The 23,243-nt window shown below is 46.3% G+C and overlaps 1 protein-coding gene across 10 annotated transcripts in view; it reads right to left on the reverse strand.

Moving 5' to 3' along the window:
• Nucleotides 1-23,243, reverse strand: part of LOC139415879 (phosphatidylinositol-binding clathrin assembly protein-like) — a 67,544-nt gene that overhangs the window by 27,951 nt on the left and 16,350 nt on the right. For all 10 annotated transcript variants that reach the window (XM_071164023.1, XM_071164022.1, XM_071164020.1 and 7 more), the window contains exons 2-4: nt 21,959-22,101; nt 601-676; nt 240-342 (exon numbers count right to left, since the gene is read on the reverse strand). In XM_071164023.1, coding sequence (XP_071020124.1) covers nt 240-342; nt 601-676; nt 21,959-22,101 — 322 coding nt within the window. The remainder of the gene's footprint in view (nt 1-239; nt 343-600; nt 677-21,958; nt 22,102-23,243) is intronic.

Consider the following 23,243-nt stretch of genomic DNA (forward strand, 5'->3'; position numbering starts at 1 on the left):
CTAGTAGGCTCAGCAGGCCAGCCCGGGACAGTCCTAGTAGGCTCAGCAGGCCGGCCCGGGACAGTCCTAGTAGGCTCAGCAGGCCGGCCCGCTACAGTCCTAGCAGGCCAGCCCGGTACAGTCCTAGTAGGCTCAGCAGGCCGGCCCGCTACAGTCCTAGCAGGCCGGCCCGGTACAGTACTAGCAGGCCGGCCTGGTACAGTCCTAGCAGGCTGTATATATGAACTATTGTGTCCTACCCTCTCTTCATCTTGGTAAAGTCCACAGCCACCAGTCTGTAAGACATGGCCTTCTCATTCAGATAGCGGCTGTACCGACGGATGAACGTAGACATGTCATAACCTGGAGAGAGAACGAGAAAGAACGAGAGAGAGAAAGAACGAGAGAGAGAAAGAACGAGAGAGAAAAAACAAGAGAGAGAAAAAACGAGAGAGAGAGAGAGAGAGAGCCTTTGAGCCAACCTCATTTGATGGAAACCACCACAGTACCCCCAGTGAAACCTCTCCCACCCCACTAAAATGGAGAGAATCTGAGACCAAAGCCGTGTGTGCGCACGTGTGGAATAATGCGCTAGTAAGTGTGTTGTAGCACATATCATACCTTGCAAAGCACCTTTGTCCAAGAAGTTGTTCAAGTTGAAGAGGGTGTTTCTAGAAGCCAGATACTGGATAAGACGCTGAGAAAAATGGAAGGAGAAAAAAAAGGCAGAAGTCTCAGGTCAGAATTAAAGAGTTCCTGACTAAAACGGGGTCAGAGAAATCCCATGTGCGTGTCCAAAATACCACCCTATTCACTACTTCAGCCTGGGCCCATAGGGCTCTTAATACAACGACTGCGCCATTTAGGGAACAGGATGCTATTTAAGATGCATCCCATCTCTTCAAGTATCAACATGGACTACATTCAATTGGCAGGGATGAGGGACACACACACACACACACAAGGCTGGGAATTCCCGGGAAAGAGGCGCGCTCTGCTGAGACATGAGCAGTCTGGAACATCAACGTTCCTAGCTGATGTTCCCCATCTATCCCGGCGTTCCTGGTTCAGACGGAGCATCTCAGAATGCGGGGGATTCACACGACACTCTTCTAATATCCATCACACTTCTGTGACAGACAATGAACTCCCCTAAGAAAACATGGAAGGACTAGAAACTGACCTTGATCTTATTCTCTCTCTCCAGCATTTATCAGAGTAATTAGGAAGATGTTGTCATGAGTTTTTTTTTTTAAGGACTGGTATGAGAGCTGAGAAAAACGTGCTCTGTGGATTGGGTGTGTGCATCTGTGATTGCACGCGTGTGTGTATAGCTAACTAAGCATTTGGCCTGTGGCAAATGCGAGAGGAAGCGAGAGGAAAGAGAGCGGAGAGAGAGGAACAGAGAGAGCGAGAGGAAAGAGAGCGGAGAGAGGGGAGTGGAGAGAGTGAGAGGAAAGAGGAGAGAGAGAGAGGAGTGAGAGGAGCGGAGAGAGAGAGAAGAAAGAGGAGAAAGAGAGGAGAAAGAGAGGAGCGGAGAGAGCGGAAAGAGAGAAGCAGAGAGAAGAAAGAGAGCGGAAAGAGAGAGAGGAAAGAGAGAAGAAAGAGCGCGGAGAGAGAGGCGAAGAAAGAGAGGAAAGAGCGCGGAGAGAGAGGCGCAGAGAAAGAGAGGAGCAGAGAGAGGCGCAGAGAAAGAAGAGCGGAGAGAGAGGCGCAGAGAGAGAGGAATGAGAGAGAGGAATGAGAGAGAGGAGCAGAGAGAGAAGAAAGAGGAGCGGAGGACAGAGAGGAATGAGAGAGAGGAGAAAGAGAGAGGAGCGGAGAGAGAGAAGAAAGAGAGAGGAGAAAGAGAGAGAGGAGAAAGAGAAGAAAGAGAGAGAGGAGAAAGAGAGAGGAAAGAGAGAGGAGAAAGAGAGAGAGGAGAAAGAGAGAGAAGAAAGAGAGAGGAGCGGAGAGAGAGAAGAAAGAGAGAGAGGAGCGGAGAGAGAGAGGAAAGAGAAAGGAGCGGAGAGAGAGAAGAAAGAGAGAGGAGAAAGAGAGAGAGGAGAAAGAGAAGAAAGAGAGGAGAAAGAGAGAGGAGCGGAGAGAGAGAAGCAGAGAGAGAGAGAGGAGGAGAAAGAGAGAGGAGAAAGAGAGAGAGATGAAAGAGAGAGGAGAGAGAAGAGAGAGAGGGGAGAGAGGAGCGGAGAAGAGAGAGAGAGGAGCGGAGAGAGAGAGGAGCGGAGAGAGAGAGGAGCGGAGAGAGAGAGGAGCGGAGAGAGAGAGGAGCGGAGAGAGAGAGGAGCGGAGAGAGAGAGGAGCGGAGAGAGAGAGGAGCGGAGAGCGAGCAAGAGAGCAGAAAGGAAAGAGTGAGCGAGAGTAGAAGAAAGAGAGAGTGCAACAGGACCACACAACACAATTGGCCCAGAGCTCATGTGATCTTATAGATCAGAGAGAATTCATGAGTATTGCTTTCATTGGAGCGTTCACTCAACTTGATTAAATCCAATTGATATGCATCAAATGGGTTGAATAGTTCCAAGATGGAGACATGGGAACCTCTCCACTGCCACAGCCTGCAGATTGATGAGAAGAGAGAAGGGAGGGGCCTATGCCGCTCAGTATATTTATATGTAAACTCAGCAAAAAGAAACGTCCTCTCACTGGCAACTGTGTTAATCTTCAGAAAACTTAACATGTGTAATGAACATAACAAGATTCAAGAGCTGAGACATAAACTGAACAAGTTCCCCAGACATGTGACAAACAGAAATGGAATAATGTGTCCCTGAACAAAGGGGGGGTCAAAATCAAAAGTAAGTCAATGCAGCTGGTGGCCACACCAGATACTAAGTACTGCAGTGCATCTCCTCCTCATGGACTGCACCAGATTTGCCAGTTCTTGCTGTGAGATGTTACCACACTCTTCCACCAAGGCACCTGCAAGTTCCCAGACATTTCTGGGGGGAATGGCCTTAGGCCTCACCCTCCGATCCAACAGGTCCCAGATGTGCTCAATGGGATTGAGATCCGGGCTATTCGCTGGCCATGGCAGAACACTGACATTCCTGTCTTGCAGGAAATCACACACAGACGAGCAGTATGGCTGGTGGCATTGTCATGCTGGAGGGTCATGTCAGGATGAGCCTGCAGGAAGGTTACCACATTAGGGAGGAGGATGTCTTCCCTGTAACGCACAGCGCTGAGATTGCCTGCAATGACAACAAGCTCAGTCTGATGATGCTGCAACACCCCCCCGACCATGACGGACCCTCCACCTCCAAATCGCTCCCGCTCCAGAGTACAGGCCTCAGTGTAACGCTCATTCCTTCGACGATAAACGAGAATCCGACCATCAGACCTGGTGAGACAAAACCGCGACTTGTCAGTGAAGAGCACTTTTTGCCAGTCCTGTCTGGTCCAGCGACGGTGGGTTTGTGCCCATAGGTGACGTTGCTGCCGGTGATGTCTGGTGAGGACCTGCCTTACAACAGGCCTACAAGCCCTCAGTCCAGCCTCGCTCAGCCTATTGCGGACAGTCTGAGCACTGATGGAGGGATTGTGCGTTCCTGGTGTAACTCGGGCAGTTGTTGTTTCCATCCTGTACCTGTCCTGCAGGTGTAATGTTCGGATGTACCGATCCTGTGCAGGTGTTGTTACACGTGGTCTGCCACTGCGAGGACGATCAGCTGTCCGTCCTGTCTCCCTGTAGCGCTGTCTTAGGCATCTCACAGTACGGACATTGCAAGTTATTGCCCAGGCCATATTTGCAGTCCTCATGCCTCCTTGCAGCATGCCTAAAGCACATTCACACAGATGAGCAGGGACCCTGGGCATCTTTCTTTTAGTGTTTTTCAGTCAGTAGAAAGGCCACTTTAGTGTCCTAAGTTTTCATAACTGACTTTTATTGCCTACCGTCTGTAAGCTGTTATTGTCTTTTAATGACCGTTCCACAGGTGCATGTTTATTAATTGTTTATGGTTCATTGAACAAGCATGGGAAACACTTCACAATAAAGATCTGTGAAGTTATTTGGATTTTTACAAATTATCTTTGAAAGACAGGGTCCTGAAAAGGGGACTCTTTTTTTTTTTGCTGAGTTTACATATTCTTCCCTTTAGATGTGTGTATTAGGTAGTTGTGGAATTGTTAGATTACTTGATATTACTGCATTGTCAGAACTAGAAGCACAAGCATTTCGCTACACTCGCAGTAACATCTGCTAACCATGCGTATGTGACAAGTAACATCTGCTAACCATGTGACCAATAACATCTGCTAACCATGTGACCAGTAACATCTGCTAACCATGTGACCAGTAACATCTGCTAACCATGTGACCAGTAACATCTGCTAACCATGTGACCAGTAACATCTGCTAACCATGTGTATGTGACCAATAACCATCTGCTAAGCGTGTGTATGTGACCAATAACATCTGCTAACCGTGTGTATGTGACCAATAACATCTGCTAACCATGTGTATGTGACCAATAACCATCTGCTAAGCGTGTGTATGTGACCAATAACATCTGCTAACCGTGTGTATGTGACCAATAACATCTGCTAACCATGTGTATGTGACCAATAACATCTGCTAACCATGTGACCAATAACATTTGATTTGAGAGGAGGGGGGGAGAAGAGGGGAAGCGGAGAGGCCTTGAAACGGATTCAGAAGCAGTCTACTAGCCCGTCAAATAATTAATGTTGGAATAACGGTCGACTGTGTCAGAGGGAAAACGACATCTATTATTAAGACATCTGAGTCTTCAATGAGAAAGCCCTCGCTCTAACTGACCTCTCTCCCTCTCTCTCTCGTTCACTCTTCGCATTTCTGTCTCCCTCTCTCTCTATCCGTCTCGCGCCCCCCTCCCCGCCCTCTCGATCCGTCTCGCGCCCCCCTCCCCGTCCTCTCTCGATCCGTCTCGCGCCCCCCTCCCCTCCCTCTATCCGTCTCGCGCCCCCCTCCCCGCCCTCTCTCGATCCGTCTCGCGCCCCCCTCCCCGCCCTCTCTCTCGATCCGTCTCGCGCCCCCCTCCCCGCCCCCTCTCTCGATCCGTCTTGCGCCCCCCTCCCCGCCCCCTCCCTCTATCCGTCTCGCGCCCCCCTCCCCGCCCCCTCCCTCTATCCGTCTCGCCCCCCCCCCACCCCCCCCATCCCTCTCTCGCTCTGGTTCAAAAACTAGCTAGCTATAGAACTCATTAAACCAATCCCTCTCTAGTTCAGTCTCTTTGGGTAAATCTCATCTTTACCCCGTGTCCTCTTTTCAAAACTATAAATAAAATACTTACAAAAGGAATTGCTGTTTCTGCTTACGATTTTTGTGAAAGTAACTAGACTCAAAAAGTTACAAGCAAATAAAAAGAGAAAGGAATGCGTCTTAAAAGACGTTTGTTTCTTTCGGAGAAAAGTTTGCAGTTACCACGGAAACCAAAGAGCACCTGACGACAGAAGTTTATATTAACTGAAAAAACTAAGGAGAGAAAAAAAAATGGTGTTTTATATATAAAATAACACACACACACACACACACACACACACACAACGTAGTACCCTACGGATTGCATCAAAGGATATAGAGAGGAAGTTGGAGTGGTAGGATAGCTTAATGACAGAGGGGGTGAGAGCTAAGAGATGTGACTGTGAGAAACGGTTAGGGTTAAAGAGCTGAATCCATTCAGTCGACCGGTCGAATGTCTGGACAATAGGCTGTTGGTCGACCGAGATTTCTTCAGTCGAGCAATAGCAAAAAATACATACATACAAACATGCAACAAATTCAAAGATTTTACTGAGGTTTAGCTCATATTGGGAATTCAGTTAAATGAAAAAAAAGGCCCTGATCTATGGATTTCACATGACTGGGACTAGAGCTATGCATCAGTTGGTTACAGATACCTTGGGCGTGAATCAGAAAACCAGTCAGTACGTGGTGTGACCACCATTTGCCTCACGCAGGGTGACAAATCTCCTTCACATAGAGTTGATCAGGCTGTTGATTGTGGCCTGTTGTCCCACTCCTCTTCAATGGCTGTGTGAAGTTGCTGGATATTGGCGGGACCTGGAACAGTCGGTCATACAGGTCGATCCAGAGCATCCCAAACATGCTCAATGGGGGTCAGTAGCAGTTAAAAGTTTGAACACCTACTCATTCAAGGGTTAATTTATTGTAGAATAATCAAAACTATGAAATGACACATATGGAATCATGAAGTAACCAAAAAAAAGATTCTAGGGTAGCCTGTGTATGGTGTCTCGTTCTACACACTCTGCGTCACAAAGACACGGCGATTGGAACCAAATCTCTCAAATTTGGAGTCATCAGACCAAAAGGACAGATTTCCACCAGTCTAATGTCCATCGCTCCTGCTTCTTGGCCCAAGCAAGTCTCTTCTTATTGGTGTCCTTTAGTAGTGTTTTTCTTTGCAGCAACAATTCAATCATGAAACCCAGATTCACAGTCTCCACTGAACAGTTGATGTCGAGATGTGTCTGTTACTTCACTCTGTGAAGCATTTATTTGGGCTGCAAGCTGAAGTGCACTTAACTCTAATGAACGTATCCTCTGCAGGAGAGGTAACTATGGGTCTTCCTTTCCTGTGGCGGTCCTCATGAGAGAGACAGTTTCTTCATAGTGATTGATTGTTTTTGCGACTGCACTTGAAGAAACTTAAGTTATCGAAATGTTCTGCAATGGACTGACCTTCATGTCTTAAAGTGATGGACTGTTGTTTCTCTTTGCTTATTTGAGCTGTTCTTGCCATAATATGGACTTGGTATTTTACCAAATAGGGCTATCATCTGTATACCACCCCTACCTTGTCACAACACAACTGATTGGCTCAAAAGCATTAAGGAAAGAAATTCCACATATGAACTTTTAAGGCATGCCTGTTAATTGCAATGCATTCCAGGTGACTACCTCATGAAGCTGATTTAAAGAATGCCAAGAGTATGTAAAGACTTATTTCATAGTTTCGATGTCCTCCCTACTATTCTACAATGTTGAAAATAGTAAAAATAAAAGATCCTGAAATGAGTAGGTGTGTCCAAACTTTTGACAGGTACTGTATGTCTGGTGAGTATGCAGGCCATGGAAGAACTGGGACATTTTCAGCTTCCAGGAATCGTGTTCAGATCCTTGCGACATGGGGCCTTGTATTATCATGCTGAAACATGAGGTGATGGCGGAGGATGAATGGCACGACAATGGGCCTCAGGATCTCAATAAGGTATATCTGTGTATTCAAATTGCCAAAGATAAAATGAAATTGCGTTCATTGGCCATAGCTTATGCCTGCCCATACCACAACCACCACCATGGGGCGCAATGTTGACATCAGCAAACGAGACACCATACACAGGGTCTGCCATCTGCCTGGTACATTTGAAACCGGGATTCATCCGTGAAGAGGCACACTTTCTCCAGCGTGCTCCATCGAAGGTGAACATTTTCCCACTGAAGTCGTTTACAACACTGAACTGCAGTCAGGTCAAGACCCCGGTAAGGACAAAGACCACACAAATGAGCTTCCCGGGGCCGGTTTCTGATCGTTTGTGCAGATATTCTTAGGGTTGTGAAAACCAACACTTTCATCAGCTGTCCAGGTGGCTGGTCTCAGACGATCCCGCAGGTGAAGAAGCCGCATGTGGAGGTCCTGGGCTGGTGTGGTTACAGGTGGTCTGTGGTTGTGAGGCCGGTTGGACGTACAAATGTTCTAAAACAACATTGGAGGCGGCTTATGGTAAAGAAACATTCCATTCTCTGGCAACAGCTCTGGTAGACATTCCTGCAGTCAGAATACCAATTGCACGCTTCCTTAAAACATCTGTGGCATTGTATTGTGACTTAACTGCACATTTTAGAGAGTGGCCTTTTATTGTCCCCAGCACAAGGTGCACCTGTGTAATGATCGTGTGTTGTTTAATGAGTTTGATATACCACACCTGTCAGGTGGATGGATTATCTTGGCAAAGGAGAAGTGCTCACTAACAGGGATGTAAACACATTTGTGCTAAAAACCCGTTAGAAATAAGCTTGTTGTGCGTATGGAACATTTCTGGGATCTTTGTATTCGGCTCATGAAAAATGGGACCAACACTTTACATGTCACGTTTATATTTCGTTCAATGTAGCTTGTTTGCCGGGAGGTGTGACAGTGTGTGTGTGTGTGTGTGTGTGTGTGTGGTCGTGAAGGGGGGGCAGGTAATGGTGTTGCCACTGTGGCAGAACTACCGATGACCTGTACGATGACAACCCCAACACACACACACACACACACACACACGTTGGTGTAGGAAATCTGTACGACAGGGTCGATGATGCAGCCACAATGACTCACTGTTAGTGACGCTGATCTAAACTCTTACACACACGCACCTCTATCGATTAGTAACGGACGTTTACTCCAGATGAAAAATACCATGCATTTCCCCAGAAGGCAGAAAGGAAAGAGGGAGGGAGAGAAGAGAGCTGGTCAGTGGTGCGAGTCAGACACCTACTTTATAAAAAGCTATTATTACCACACAGGGCCAATATGCTAAACAAGAACGAGCGGTTCACAATCCCATTCTAGAACGAGGGGTTCACAATCCCATTCTAGAACGAGGGGTTCACAATCCCATTCTAGAACGAGGGGTTCACAATCCCATTCTAGAACGAGGGGTTCACAATCCCATTCTAGAACGAGGGGTTCACAATCCCATTCTAGAACGAGGGGTTCACAATCCCATTCTAGAATGAGGGGTTCACAATCCCATTCTAGAACGAGGGGTTCACAATCCCATTCTAGAACGAGGGGTTCACAATCCCATTCTAGAACGAGGGGTTCACAATCCCATTCTAGAACGAGGGGTTCACAATCCCATTCTAGAACGAGGGGTTCACAATCCCATTCTAGAACGAGGGGTTCACAATCCATTCTAGAACGAGGGGTTCACAATCCATTCTAGAACGAGGGGTTCACAATCCCATTCTAGAACGAGGGGTTCACAATCCCATTCTAGAACGAGGGGTTCACAATCCCATTCTAGAACGAGGGGTTCACAATCCCATTCTAGAACGAGGGGTTCACAATCCATTCTAGAACGAAGGGTTCACAATCCATTTTAGAATGAGGGGTTCACAAATCATTCTAGGAAGTACAAGCATTTGTAACTCCCCTGACACTCTGTCTGCAGAAACTGATTGCAGTGCTGGAATAGAACGCTGCACTTCTGACTTCTACAACTTGAAGACCAACACTAATCAAAAGTGTGTCTGTGTGAGTGAGTCTGTGTGAGTGAGTCTGTGTGTGTGAGAGTCTGTGTGTGAGTGAGTGTGTCTGTGTGTGAGTGAGTGTGTCTGTGTGTGAGTGAGTGTGTCTGTGTGTGTGTGAGTCTGTGTGTGAGTCTGTGTGAGTGTGAGTCTGTGTGAGTGTGAGTCTGTGTGAGTGTGAGTCTGTGTGAGTGAGAGTCTGTGTGAGTGAGAGTCTGTGTGAGTGAGAGTCTGTGTGAGTGAGAGTCTGTGTGAGTGAGTCTGTGTGTGAGTGAGTGTGTCTGTGTGTGAGTGAGTGTGTCTGTGTGTGAGTGAGTGTGTCTGTGTGTGAGTGAGTGTGTCTGTGTCTGTGTGTGAGTCTGTGTGTGAGTCTGTGTGTGAGTCTGTGTGTGAGTCTGTGTGTGAGTCTGTGTGTGAGTCTGTGTGTGAGTGAGTGTGTCTGTGTGTGAGTGAGTGTGTCTGTGTGTGAGTGAGTGTGTCTGTGTGTGAGTGAGTGTGTCTGTGTGTGTGTGAGTCTGTGTGTGTGTGAGTCTGTGTGTGAGTCTGTGTGAGTGTGAGTCTGTGAGTGTGAGTCTGTGAGTGTGAGTCTGTGTGAGTGAGAGTCTGTGTGAGTGAGAGTCTGTGTGAGTGAGAGTCTGTGTGAGTGAGAGTCTGTGTGAGTGAGAGTCTGTGTGAGTGAGAGTCTGTGTGAGTGAGTGAGTGTGTGTCTGTGTGAGTGAGTGTGTGTCTGTGAGTGAGTGTGTGTGTGAGTGTGTGTCTGTGTGAGTGTGTGTCTGTGTGAGTGTGTGTCTGTGTGAGTGTGTGTCTGTGTGAGTGTCTGTGTGTGTCTGTGTGTCTGTGTGTGTCTGTGTGTCTGTGTGAGTGTGAGTCTGTGTGAGTGTGAGTCTGTGTGAGTGTGAGTCTGTGTGAGTGTGAGTCTGTGTGAGTGTGAGTCTGTGTGAGTGTGTGAGTCTGTGTGAGTGTGAGTCTGTGTGAGTGTGTGTCTGTGTGAGTGGGTGTCTGTGTGAGTGGGTGTCTGTGTGTCTGTGTGAGTGCGTGTCTGTGTGAGTGCGTGTCTGTGTGAGTGCGTGTCTGTGTGAGTGCGTGTCTGTGTGAGTGCGAGTCTGTGTGAGTGCGAGTCTGTGTCTGTGCGAGTCCGTGTCTGTGCGAGTCCGTGTCTGTGCGAGTCCGTGTCTGTGCGAGTCCGTGTCTGTGCGAGTCCGTGTCTGTGCGAGTCCGTGTCTGTGCGAGTCCGTGTCTGTGCGAGTCCGTGTCTGTGCGAGTCCGTGTCTGTGCGAGTCTGTGTCTGTGCGAGTCTGTGTGAGTGTGTGTATGAGTGTGTGTGTGTGTGTGTGTATATGAGTGTCTGTGTATGAGTGTCTGTCTGAGTGAGTGTCTGAGTGTCTGTGTGTCTGTGTGAGTGAGTGTGTCTGTGTGAGTGAGTGTCTGTGTGCGTTTGAGTGAGTGTGTCTAAGTGAGTCAGTGTCTGTGTGAGTGAGTCTGAGTGTCTGTGTGAGTGAGTCTGAGTGTCTGTGTGAGTGAGTCTGTGTCACGTAGAGTAGGCCAGATGGCTAAACTGGATAACCTAACCTCTATAAAAATAAAAAGATGGCGGAACCGCAAAAGTTCTTCTGTGCAAAGGTGTTTATTTACAAGTGATTCCGGAACAGAAAACAACGTCTACCTTATGGGACAGCTTAAAAACAATGCTGCCCCATCCACAGCTCAATCCAAAAAATCCCCCTTAGAGACTGGAGAGAGGCTCCTTTTATAGGGCTAACCCCTCCCCTCAGAACAATTAACCCTAATTAATTAATCAATTAACAATACAAACCTACATTTTCCATGAACTAAACATACTAAAGGATATACATTGCAACACGGTTTTAAACAATATCACAACATAACATTTACAACATTACATCACTACTGACAATATCTTTCAATATGCCCATATGCATTAATGAGCCATTTGGGACAGGCACTATAAAGCCAACCCAATTCCCTTAGCTCGGGTCCTTTTCCAGCATACCCGGAAGCTACAGAGATGGAGAGAGAGGAACAGAACAAACAAACAATGCGCCCATCCACAACATTGATAAGTATAACAATTATTCTATCTCTCAAATATGAACATTGACAAGTGTGAAATGCCTGCACCAAGACAGAAGTTAAATTGTGTGTCGACCCACATTGTTAACTTATGGTATAATGGCGCAGGGAGGAGTGGTGAATATGTGTGTGCGTTAAAGAACCAAATGCTGCCCGCGGCCAGTGACGGACTTCTACGTCACAGTCTGTGTGTGTGTCTGTGTGTGTGTCTGTGTGTGTGTCTGTGTGTGTGTCTGTGTGTGTGTCTGTGTGTGTGTCTGTGTGTGTGTCTGTATGAGTATGAGTGTGTGTGAGTGTGTGTATGAGTGTGTGTGGTGTGTGAGTGTGTGTGGTGTGTGAGTGTGTGTATGAGTATGAGTGTGTGTGGTGTGTGTGGTGTGTGGTGTGTGGTGTGTGAGTGTGTGTATGTATGAGTGTGTGTGGTGTGTGAGTGTGTGTATGAGTATGAGTGTGTGTGGTGTGTGAGTGTGTGTATGAGTATGAGGGATATGGGAGAATGGGACCAGCTTGACTTTAAGTATTATAGCTAACGTTACTGACATTAAATTAATATATTTTGGACATCAAGTTGTCAGTGTGTGTGTGTGTGTGTGTGTGTGTGTGTGTGTGTGTGTGTGTGTGTGTGTGTGTGTGTGTGTGTGTGTAGGGCTCGACATTAATGCTTGTTCTCGTCCATGAAAAGCAAAAACATTTTCCGGAAAACAAGACTATCGGTTTAATGCCGACAGAAGGTATTCACACCTTTTAACTTTTCCACGTGTTGTTGTGTTACAAAGTGGGATTCAGTTGAGATGGTGTCACTGACCTACACAAAATACCTCATGAGGTCAAAGTGGAATTTTGTTTGTAGAACATTTTTAGAAATTAAACGACTCAAAGCTGAAGTGTCTTGAGTCAATACGTACTCAACCCCTTTGTTATGGCAAGCCTGAATAAGTTCAGGAGTAACAATGTGCTTAATAAATCACATTATAAATTGCATGGACTCATCCAGTGTCCAATAATATGGGTCAAATGATTTTTGTATAACTACGACATCTCTGTACCCGACACATGCAGCAGGGTAGCCTAGTGGTTAGAGCGTAGAGGCGGCAGGGTAGCCTAGTGGTTAGAGCGTAGAGGCGGCAGGGTAGCCTAGTGGTTAGAGTGTAGAGGCGGCAGGGTAGCCTAGTGGTTAGAGTGTAGAGGCGGCAGGGTAGCCTAGTGGTTAGAGTGTAGAGGCGGCAGGGTAGCCTAGTGGTTAGAGTGTAGAGGCGGCAGGGTAGCCTAGTGGTTAGAGTGTAGAGGCGGCAGGGTAGCCTAGTGGTTAGAGTGTAGAGGCGGCAGGGTAGCCTAGTGGTTAGAGTGTAGAGGCAGCAGGGTAGCCTAGTGGTTAGAGTGTAGAGGCGGCAGGGTAGCCTAGTGGTTAGAGTGTAGAGGCAGGGTAGCCTAGTGGTTAGAGTGTAGAGGCGGCAGGGTAGCCTAGTGGTTAGAGTGTAGGGGCGGCAGGGTAGCCTAGTGGTTAGAGTGTAGAGGCGGCAGGGTAGCCTAGTGGTTAGAGTGTAGAGGCAGGGTAGCCTAGTGGTTAGAGTGTAGAGGTGGCAGGGTAGCCTAGTGGTTAGAGTGTAGAGGCAGGGTAGCCTAGTGGTTAGAGTGTAGAGGCGGCAGGGTAGCCTAGTGGTTAGAGTGTAGAGGCGGCAGGGTAGCCTAGTGGTTAGAGTGTAGGGGCAGCAGGGTAGCCTAGTGGTTAGAGCGTTGGACTTCGAATCCCCGAGCTGCCCCCGAACAAGGCTAACTGCCTGTTAACCCACTGTTCCTAGGCCGTCATTGAAAATAATAATTTGTTCTTAACTGACTTGCCTAGTAAAGTAAAGGTAAAATAAATAAAAGTCAAGTAGTGAATTTCAAGCACAGATTCAACCACAAAGACAAGGGAGGTCTTTCCAATGCCTCGCAAAGGGCACCCATTGGTAGAACAAAAACCAAGCAGGGATTTCAACATGAGGCCAATGTTGACTTTATAAACAGGTAAGAGTTTAATGGCTGTGATATCAGAAAACTGAGGATGAAATCAACAACATTGCACAATACTAAGCTAAATGACTGGGTGAAATAAAGGAAGTCTGTACAGAACAAAAAATGTTACAAAACACACATCCTGTTTGCAACATGACACTTAATACTGCAATGTGGCTAAGAAATTAACTTTATGTCCTGAATACAAAGTGTTACGTTTGGGGCAAATCTAACACAACACGTCACCGAGTACCACGCGTCATATTTTCAAACATGGTGCTGGCTGCATCAGACAACGACCAGGGAGTTTATTTTAGGATAAAGGGAAACAGAATACAGTTATAGCCACAGGCAAAATCCTAGAGGAAAACCTGGTTCAGTCGGCTTTCCACCAGACCTTAAAACACGAGGCCAAATCTACACAGGAGGTGCTTACCAAGACGACATTGAATGTTCCTGAGAAGCCTGATAACTTAAAATCAGCTTGAAAATCTATGGCATGTCTTGAAAAGGGCTGTCTAGCCATGATCAACTTGACAGAGATGTAAGAACCTTTAAAAGAAATGGGCAAATATTGTACAATCCAGGTGTGCAAAGTTCTTTAAAGAGACGAGGACAAAAAGACTCTAATCGCCGCCAAAAGGTGCTTCTACAAAGCATTGACTCAGGAGTGTGAATACCAATGTAAATTAGATATCTGTATTTATTATGCAATACATTTGCTCACATTTCTAGAAACATGTTTTCACTTTGCCATTATGGGGTAATGTGTGTAAGAAGCGTGAGAAAATAGATTTTTATCCATTTTCAATTCAGGCCGTGACAAAATGTGGGAAAATGCAATACTTTCTGAACGCTCTGTTAGTTGTCCGAACGGACAAGTAAAAAAAAAAAAAAAAAAAAATCAAACAATTACGCCGATCATCATTGGATCAGAGAGGCCAACATTAGAATATTCAAAACCATTTTTATATGTGTACATTAAACAAGCCTGCAGGTCAAAGTGTAGGCGAGATGCCTATTGGCCACAGCCTCGCGCCCAATCAGATACCGACATGAGGCCCAATAAAACTTTAAATGAGACTTAATTACATATAGGCGTCACCCACCTTGAATCTGACCAGAGGCCGTCAATATTTTGAAACGATTTAAACAAACTTAACTGTTTAAAACCTGGGCATTTTATGAAGCAAGACTAACCTTGTTTCAAAGTAGCCTAGACAAAATACGACCGCAGAAATTAAGGAATTATTTTATAAAATATGCCATAAAACACAATATGCCAGCATTTCTCTCATGATCTAGTTGTTTCCAAATCAACTTTATTTTACTGTCCAGCTGCCAAAGGCACAACCCTCATCATATTAATAACCCTAGTTAATGATAACCCTCGTCATATTAATAACCCTAGTTAATGACAACCATCATATTAATAACCCTAGTCAATGACAACCCTAGTCATATTAATAACCCTAGTTAACGACAACCCTAGTCATATTAATAACCCTAGATAATGACAACCCTAGTCATATTAATAACCCATGCAGGTTAATGATAACCCTAGTCATATTAATAACCCATGCAGGTTAATGACAACCCTAGTCATATTAATAACCCTAGTTAATGACAACCCGTCATATTAATAACCCTAGTTAATGACAACCCGTCATATTAATAACCCTCGTCATATTAATAACCCTAGTTAATGACAACCCTAGTCATATTAATAACCCTAGTTAATGACAACCAGTCATATTAATAACCCTAGTTAATGACAACCCTGGTCATATTAATAACCCTAGTTAATGACAACCCTGGTCATATTAATAACCCTAGTTAATGACAACCCTGGTCATATTAATAACCCTAGTTAATGACAACCCTAGTCATATTAATAACCCTAGTTAATGACAACCCTAGTCATATTAATAACCCTAGTTAATGACAACCCTAGTCATATTAATAACCCTAGTTAATGACAACCCTGGTCATATTAATAACCCTAGTTAATGACAACCCTGGTCATATTAATAACCCTAGTTAATGACAACCAGTCATATTAATAACCCTAGTTAATGACAACCCTAGTCATATTAATAACCCTAGTTAATGACAACCCTCGTCATATTGAGCTTAGACAAGTAAAGAAATGTCCTACTTGTCAAAAGGACTAAAACATGTTTTATGTCAAGCCCTGGTGTGTGTGTGAGTGTGTGTGTGTGTGTGTGTGTGTGTGCATTCTGCTGGGCTGGGCCAGCCTGGAGCTCAGAGACTGGGTGTTTTAAGATAAGGGCACCTCATCATTCCTGTACAGCCCACCACACCTCGTGTCCACCCTGCCATTGAGTATGCGTCTCTAGATTATTGTGCTTGGCGACCTCCATTAGTCAGTTTAAACCTACACTCCAACACATGATAACAGATTCTCAGAGCTCTCCTCTATCTCCCCTCTGACACAACAGTCACAGTCAACACTTTTCTACAGACCTTTTTTTACCCCTCCCTCTGACACTCCCGCCTTCTCTTACCCTCTTTCCATCTCTTGCTAGCTCTCAGCCTTCCTCTCTGTCGCTCTCCAGCTCCCTCATCCCCTCACGCTTTGTCCTTTTCGCCCCCCCTCTCTCTCTCTCTCCTCTATTCAATCCCTCTCATCCATCTCTCCTTCACTTCCCTTCTCTCCACCATTCTCTCTCTCTCTCTCTCCGCTATTCAATCCCTCTCATCCATCTCTCCTTCACTTCCCTTCTCTCCACCATCCTCTCTCGCTCTCTCCTCTATTCAATCCCTCTCATCCATCTCTCCTTCCCTTCTCTCCCCCACCCTCTCTCTCTCTCTCTCCTCTATTCAATCCCTCTCATCCATCTCTCCTTCACTTCCCTTCTCTCCACCATCCTTCTCTCTCTCTCTCTCTCCTCTATTCAATCCCTCTCATCCATCTCTCCTTCACTTCCCTTCTCTCCACCATCCTCTCTCTCTCTCTCTTCTATTCAATCCCTCTCATCCATCTCTCCTTCCCTTCTCTCCACCATCCTTCTCTCTCTCTCTCTCCTCTATTCAATCCCTCTCATCCATCTCTCCTTCACTTCCCTTCTCTCCACCATCCTCTCTCTCTCTCTCTCCTCTATTCAATCCCTCTCATCCATCTCTCCTTCCCTTCTCTCCACCATCCTTCTCTCTCTCTCTCTCCTCTATTCAATCCCTCTCATCCATCTCTCCTTCCCTTCTCTCCACCATCCTCTCTCTCTCTCTCTCCTCTATTCAATCCCTCTCATCCATCTCTCCTTCCCTTCTCTCCACCATCCTTCTCTCTCTCTCTCTCCTCTATTCAATCCCTCTCATCCATCTCTCCTTCCCTTCTCTCCCCCATCCTCTCTCTCTCTCTCTCTCCTCTATTCAATCCCTCTCATCCATCTCTCCTTCCCTTCTCTCCCCCATCCTCTCTCTCTCTCTCTCCTCTATTCAATCCCTCTCATCCATCTCTCCTTCACTTCCCTTCTCTCCACCATCCTCTCTCTCTCTCTCTCCTCTATTCAATCCCTCTCATCCATCTCTCCTTCCCTTCTCTCCACCATCCTTCTCTCTCTCTCTCTCTCCTCTATTCAATCCCTCTCATCCATCTCTCCTTCCCTTCTCTCCACCATCCTCTCTCTCTCTCTCTCCTCTATTCAATCCCTCTCATCCATCTCTCCTTCCCTTCTCTCCACCATCCTCTCTCTCTCTCTCCTCTATTCAATCCCTCTCATCCATCTCTCCTTCCCTTCTCTCCCCCATCCTCTCTCTCTCTCTCTCTCTCTCTCCTCTATTCAATCCCTCTCATCCATCTCTCCTTCCCTTCTCTCCACCATCCTCTCTCTCTCTCTCTCTTCTATTCTCTCCCTTCCAGGGTTATTAGTAGTTTTATTGACGACACAATCTTCTAGTAACATCACTCAAGCAGATTGGTCCATTCTCTCTCTCCTTTGACTCACTCCCTGTCCCTTTCTTTTCATTTTCTCCCCCTCCATTCTCTCTGTCCTCCTCTACCTCTTTCTTCTAGTAACGTCACTGAGGCAGATTGGTCCATTCAGTATCTGGGACAGCAGGGAGGTGACTCAGTGTTAGTATAGTTTAGAAACCGGGTGTTTACGGAAACTGGATGCTGACTGGTTGATAGCAGGGAGTTCTAGAACCACAATCCCAGCATCCTCCGGGTAATGCCTGTTAAAAGACATGCTCCGGAACATTGGCCACCACTAACTGTTATTTAAACCTTCCGTTTTGGGCTTTGTGTGTCAATGTGTAGTTCATACATGCATACTCCATGAGAAGAATTACGGTCTTGCCTCAAATAGCAACAAAACCTCTAGTTTGAAAGCAACTTTTTCTGGAATCTGCACCCCACTGTTTCCCCTTAATTTCCCCCCACGTGGGCCAGCCCCCTAACAATTAGAGTTAAACCAATGAGCTTCATGTGAGTGACAGCTAGCAAGAGGCACGTCAAACACAAATGGCAGAGCGAGCAATTAGGTGGTGCACATATCTGCACACAATGTGACGTAGTAAACCATTTTTGGGGGACTAATTTTAGCTTGCGAGCACTACTTTCAGAACTACTGGCTAAAAAGTCATCAGAAGTAGAGGAGAGTCAAACAATGAACAAGTTCATTAGATTTATCAATACGCATCCACTGTCTCACAGCCCAGACAGTCAATTTATAAACTTAATCTCCCCTGGAAAAATAGAATCTAGACAACATTTCCCCATGCTAGTAGGCTGGCAATGCTACTTGGCTAGCAATGCTACTTGGCTAGCAACTTCAGAATCTCAGAAATCACTCAATGTAATAACGTTTGAATGAAAACTTTTCTTAATACAAGTCGGCAACCGTTTTACGAAAGAAATAAGGCCACGAACCCGGGACATATAGAGAGTAACACCCTCCAAAGGGCCTTGGCTTTGCCTCGGGCATAAGAACACCCCTTAGTTGGGAATTAGCACACAATAATCCCCAGGTTCTCGTGCCTTATTGCTTAATATATAAAAACACACACATTCACTATGCCCCCCTTTCTACATCTAAAAACCTCGCTCTCTCAAGGTGGGAGACAGAATGCTTATGCTAAGCACATGTTCGATCAGAGTCCTCGCTCCTCCCAGCCAGGTAGGGGTGGTACTGGGCATGGGCAATGGAGCAGTCGCCAACCTGGGCAATGGAGCAGTCTCCAACCTGGGCAATGGAGCAGTCTCCAACCTGGGCAATGGAGCAGTCTCCAACCTGGGCAATGGAGCAGTCTCCAACCTGGGCAATGGAGCAGTCTCCAACCTGGGCAATGGAGCAGTCTCCAACCTGGGCAATGGAGCAGTCTCCAACCTGGGCAATGGAGCAGTCTCCAACCTGGGCAATGGAGCAGTCTCCAACCTGGGCAATGGAGCAGTCTCCAACCTGGGCAATGGAGCAGTCTCCAACCTGGGCAATGGAGCAGTCTCCAACCTGGGCAATGGAGCAGTCTCCAACCTGGGCAATGGAGCGGTCTCTAAGCATATCCTCCTCCATCACTCCTATATCCTCCCCCGACCTTACTGTTGTGCCTTCCATATCTCCATCCCCATCTTTTGCCCTTGGGTTGGGGGGATGGAAGCAGGCCCTCTCCCAGTCTACCCTCTCTAGAGTAACCTTGTTCAGGCTCAGGTGCAGTATAGTACAGTCAGCAGCCAGACTTCCAGACTCCCAGGAGGGCGGCCCAGTAACCTGAGTAGCCACGGCCAGGATCAGAGCACCTGAGGGGAGGCTTGAGGCGCCGGGCAGGGTGGGTGCCCTGGTTCTCTCTCTCCTGCTCATTGTCTAAGACTTCCTGTAATCTGGTTGTTTTGGTACACTGCGGCCTGCCTACACTCGCCACACACAGGAAACGACTGGGACAAACACTTCGTATAACTGGGACTGCACACACACACGACACTTGTACATACAGTTGAAGTCGGAAGTTGACATACACCTTAGCCAAATACATTTAAAAACTCAGTTTAACAATTCCTGACATGTAATGCCAGTAAAACTTCCACAGTTAGGATCACCACTTTATTTTAAGAATGTGAAGTGTCAAAATAATAGGAGAGAGAATGATTTATTTCAGCCTTTATTTCTTTCATCACACTCCCAAGTGGGTCAGAAGTTTGCATACACTCAATTAGTATTTGGTAGCATTGCCTTTAAACTGTTTAACTTGGAAGGCTTCCGGGTAGCCTTCCACAAGCTTCCCACAATAAGTTGGGTGAATTTTGGCCCATTCCTCCTGACAGAACTGGTGTACCTGAGTCAGGTTTGTAGGCCTCCTTGCTCGCACACGCTTTTTCAGTTCTTCCCACAAATGTTCTATAGGATTGAGGTCAGGGCTTTGTGATGGCCACTCCAATAATTTGACTTTGTTGTCCTTTTGCCATAACATTGGAAGTATGCTTGGGGTCATTGTCCATTTGGAAGACCCTTTTGCAACCAAGCTTTGACTTCCTGACTGATGTCTTGAGATGTTGCTGCGATATATCCACCTGATTTTCCTCCCTCATGATGCCATCTATTTTGTGAAGTGCACCAGTCCCTCCTGCAGCAAAGCACCCCCACAACATGATGCTGCCATCCCCGTGCTTCACGGTTGGGATGGTGTTCTTGGGCTTGCAAGCCTCCCCCTTTTTCCTCCAAACATAACGATGGTCATTATCGCCAAACAGTTCAATTTTTGTTTCATCAGACCAGAGGACATTTTTCCAAAAAGTACGATCTTTGTCCCCATGTTCAGTTGCAAACCGTATTCTGGCTTTGCACTTTTTTCACCAAAGTACGTTCATCTCTAGGAGACAGAACGCGTCTCCTTCCTGAGCAGTATGACAGCTGAGTGGTCCCATGGTGTTTATACTTACGTACTATTGTTTGTTTGTACAGATGAACGTGGTACCTTCAGGAATTTGGAAATTGCTCCCAAGGATGAACCAGACTTGTGGAGGTCTACAATATTTTTCTGAGGTCTTGGCTGATTTATTTTGATTTTCCCATGATGTCAAGCAAAGAGGCACTGAGTTTGAAGGTAGGCCTTGAAATACATCCACAGGTACACCTCAAATTGACTAAAATTATGTCAATTAGCCTATCAGAAGCTTCTAAAGCCATGACATAATTTTCTGGAATTTTCCAAGCTGTGTAAAGGCACAGTCAACTTAGTGTATGTAAACTTCTGACCCACTGGAATTGTGATACAGTGAATTATAGGTGAAATAATCCATCTGTAAACAATTGTTGGAAATATGCCTTGTAGATGTCCTAAACGACTTGCCAAAACTATAGTTTATTAACAAGAAATTTGTGGAGTGGTTGAAAAACAAGTTTTAATGACTCCAACCCAAGTGTATGTAAACTTCCGACTTCAACTGTACATGTCCATGTACAACAGGAAAACACAGTTGATCTAGAACGATAGACTATTACATTCTGCATAACAATGTCGTCTCCCAAGGAACTGTTTCTTGGCAGAGCTGAAGAGAGAAAAGTAAAGAAGATCGGATAGGGTATTGATACAGAGAGACAGCGAGGATGAGAGAGTGCAGGGGAGAGAGAGAAGCGAAAGAAAAGAGAAAGAGAGACAAGAGAGGGGAAGAGGAGAAAAATAGGAGATAGAAGAGAGGAGAAAGAGGGAAGAGGAAAGAAAAAAGACAGACAGAAAGAGAGAAAGAGAGCGTGCTCCCTCTCACGAGGAAGTGAGAAGGAGCGATAGAAAAGCTTGACAGGTGTATAGGATAAACCCTGGGTGAATAATTAACGGAGTATTGATACTGGGTAGTTGGACTAAAACTAAACTCGACAACACAGTGCTGCCAACCGGTCCAATCAAGACCAACACTATGGAATGGAGACTGGGATAAAGCTCTCCCTCTTTCTCCCTCGTTCATTCCTTTGATCTCTCTGTCTCTCTCTCCATCTTTCGCCCTCTCCCCCCTCTATCTTCCCCCCTCTCTTTCTCCATCTCTCCCTCCATCTCCCTCTTTCTCCCTCTCTCTCCCTCCATCTTCCTCCCTCTCTCTCCCTCTTTTAGTTTCCCCTCTCCAACTTCCTCCCTCTCCCAGTTACCCCTCTCTCTCTCTCCATCTTTCGCCCTCTCCCCCCCCTCTCTCTTTCTCTCTCTCTCTCCCTCCCTCCATCTCCCTTTTTAAGTTCCCCCTCTCCTGCTCCATCTTCCTCCCTCTCCCTCTTTTAGTTCCCCCTCTCCTGCTCCATCTTCCTCCCTCTCCCTCTTTTAGTTCCCCCTCTCCTGCTCCATCTTCCTCCCTCTCCCGATTACCCCTCTCTCTTTCTCTGGCCAGAGGACGTCTTAGAATCAACATCGTAAGAGAAAAAGAAAGCTACAAGAATGGTTGGTTACATCATCCTCATGTGGAAATGTGCCTCTTGCTAAACTAAGGTCCGGTGGCCTTTCATCACTGAGTTGAAACAGTCAAAGTAGCTGTGGTAATCATCAGTACAGTGGTTGTTCTCCCCTCGTCAAATAGAACATTACCAGGAACACATTTCAAGGAGCTCAACGCAGGCCTAGACTGAATTTAAAATGGAGGCAGCTCCCTGAGAACACTATGGAAGGCATTTGGGAGTGTGTGAGTCCGTGTGTGTGCGCGTGTGTGTTTTCACTTACCTCATTGCCATACATCATAAGGTGGTGTGTAGCGATCAGAGCTTTGAAGACCACCACCCAGCTGCTATTGGCTGTCCTCTCAAATAGTGTGTCAGCCAGCTGGGGGACCGACACGTTCATCTCACTGGTGCAGTGGATCAGGTCTGGAGGAGACAGACAGAGTTAGAGAGAGAGAGACAGGACAGACAGGACAGACAGGACAGACAGGACAGACGTGGTGAGATCAGGGTCTGTATAGATGGGGAAATCAAAGACAAGGAACGCACTCTCAGGTACACACTCACAGTGGTGTGACAGTGGAACTGCATGCAAGTTCAAAATGAAGGACAAACAGGGTCATTTCAGGAAGAGGAACACACACACACACACACACACACACAACACACACACACACACACACACACGGGGCTGCAAGTCCAGAGACAAACACATAGTCTAGACTCGAGTGTCGACCTCCAGTCTAGACGAGTACAAACTGTGCTATAGGTGGTAAAACTGACTCTGGATGACAACATAATGATGTTTGTTTCCAACATTCGAGCAGTTTTCCTTTCCTTGCTGTGATACTAATGAGTAGCACCATACTGGTTTGGTCCCAGGCCTATAAAAACAACATCCTGTTCCACATCTGCTGTTCTATTCAGACAATTCTATTGACATTATGTTTATATATTCATATGCACCAAAACAACAACTTTCACGGCCACTAGGGCTGTCCCCGACTAAAAAAAAACACATATTGGTCAACCAAGAGCCATCTGTCATTTTTAAAAACATGCATTTTCCCATAGATAGGATGTCTCCATGTCTTTTAATCAACTATATTCACTGAGCCTGTCTGAATCTTTAAGCACACTGTTTGATTCAATAATTAAGACAAATGATTAGAGGGAGTCTGACCAGCAATTGATTTGATTGTGCCGGGATCAGACAACCAGTGACCGTGGGACAAGCCTTCTCTATCCTTCCTGATGTAGTGACCAGGGTTCATCTGTCCTCCCTGATGTAGTGACCAGGGTTCATCTGTCCTCCCTGATGTAGTGACCAGGGTTCATCTGTCCTCACTGATGTAGTGACCAGGGTTCACCTCTCCTCCCTGATGTAGTGACCAGGGTTCATATCTGTCTCTCTCCTCACTGATGTAGTGACCAGGGTTCACCTCTCCTCCCTGATGTAGTGACCAGGGTTCATATCTGTCTCTCTCCTCACTGATGTAGTGACCAGGGTTCATCTGTCCTCCCTGATGTAGTGACCAGGGTTCATCTGTCCTCCCTGATGTAGTGAC

Source organism: Oncorhynchus clarkii, chromosome 9 (genome assembly GCF_045791955.1).
Source record: "Oncorhynchus clarkii lewisi isolate Uvic-CL-2024 chromosome 9, UVic_Ocla_1.0, whole genome shotgun sequence".
NCBI classification, from domain to species: Eukaryota; Metazoa; Chordata; class Actinopteri; order Salmoniformes; family Salmonidae; genus Oncorhynchus; species Oncorhynchus clarkii.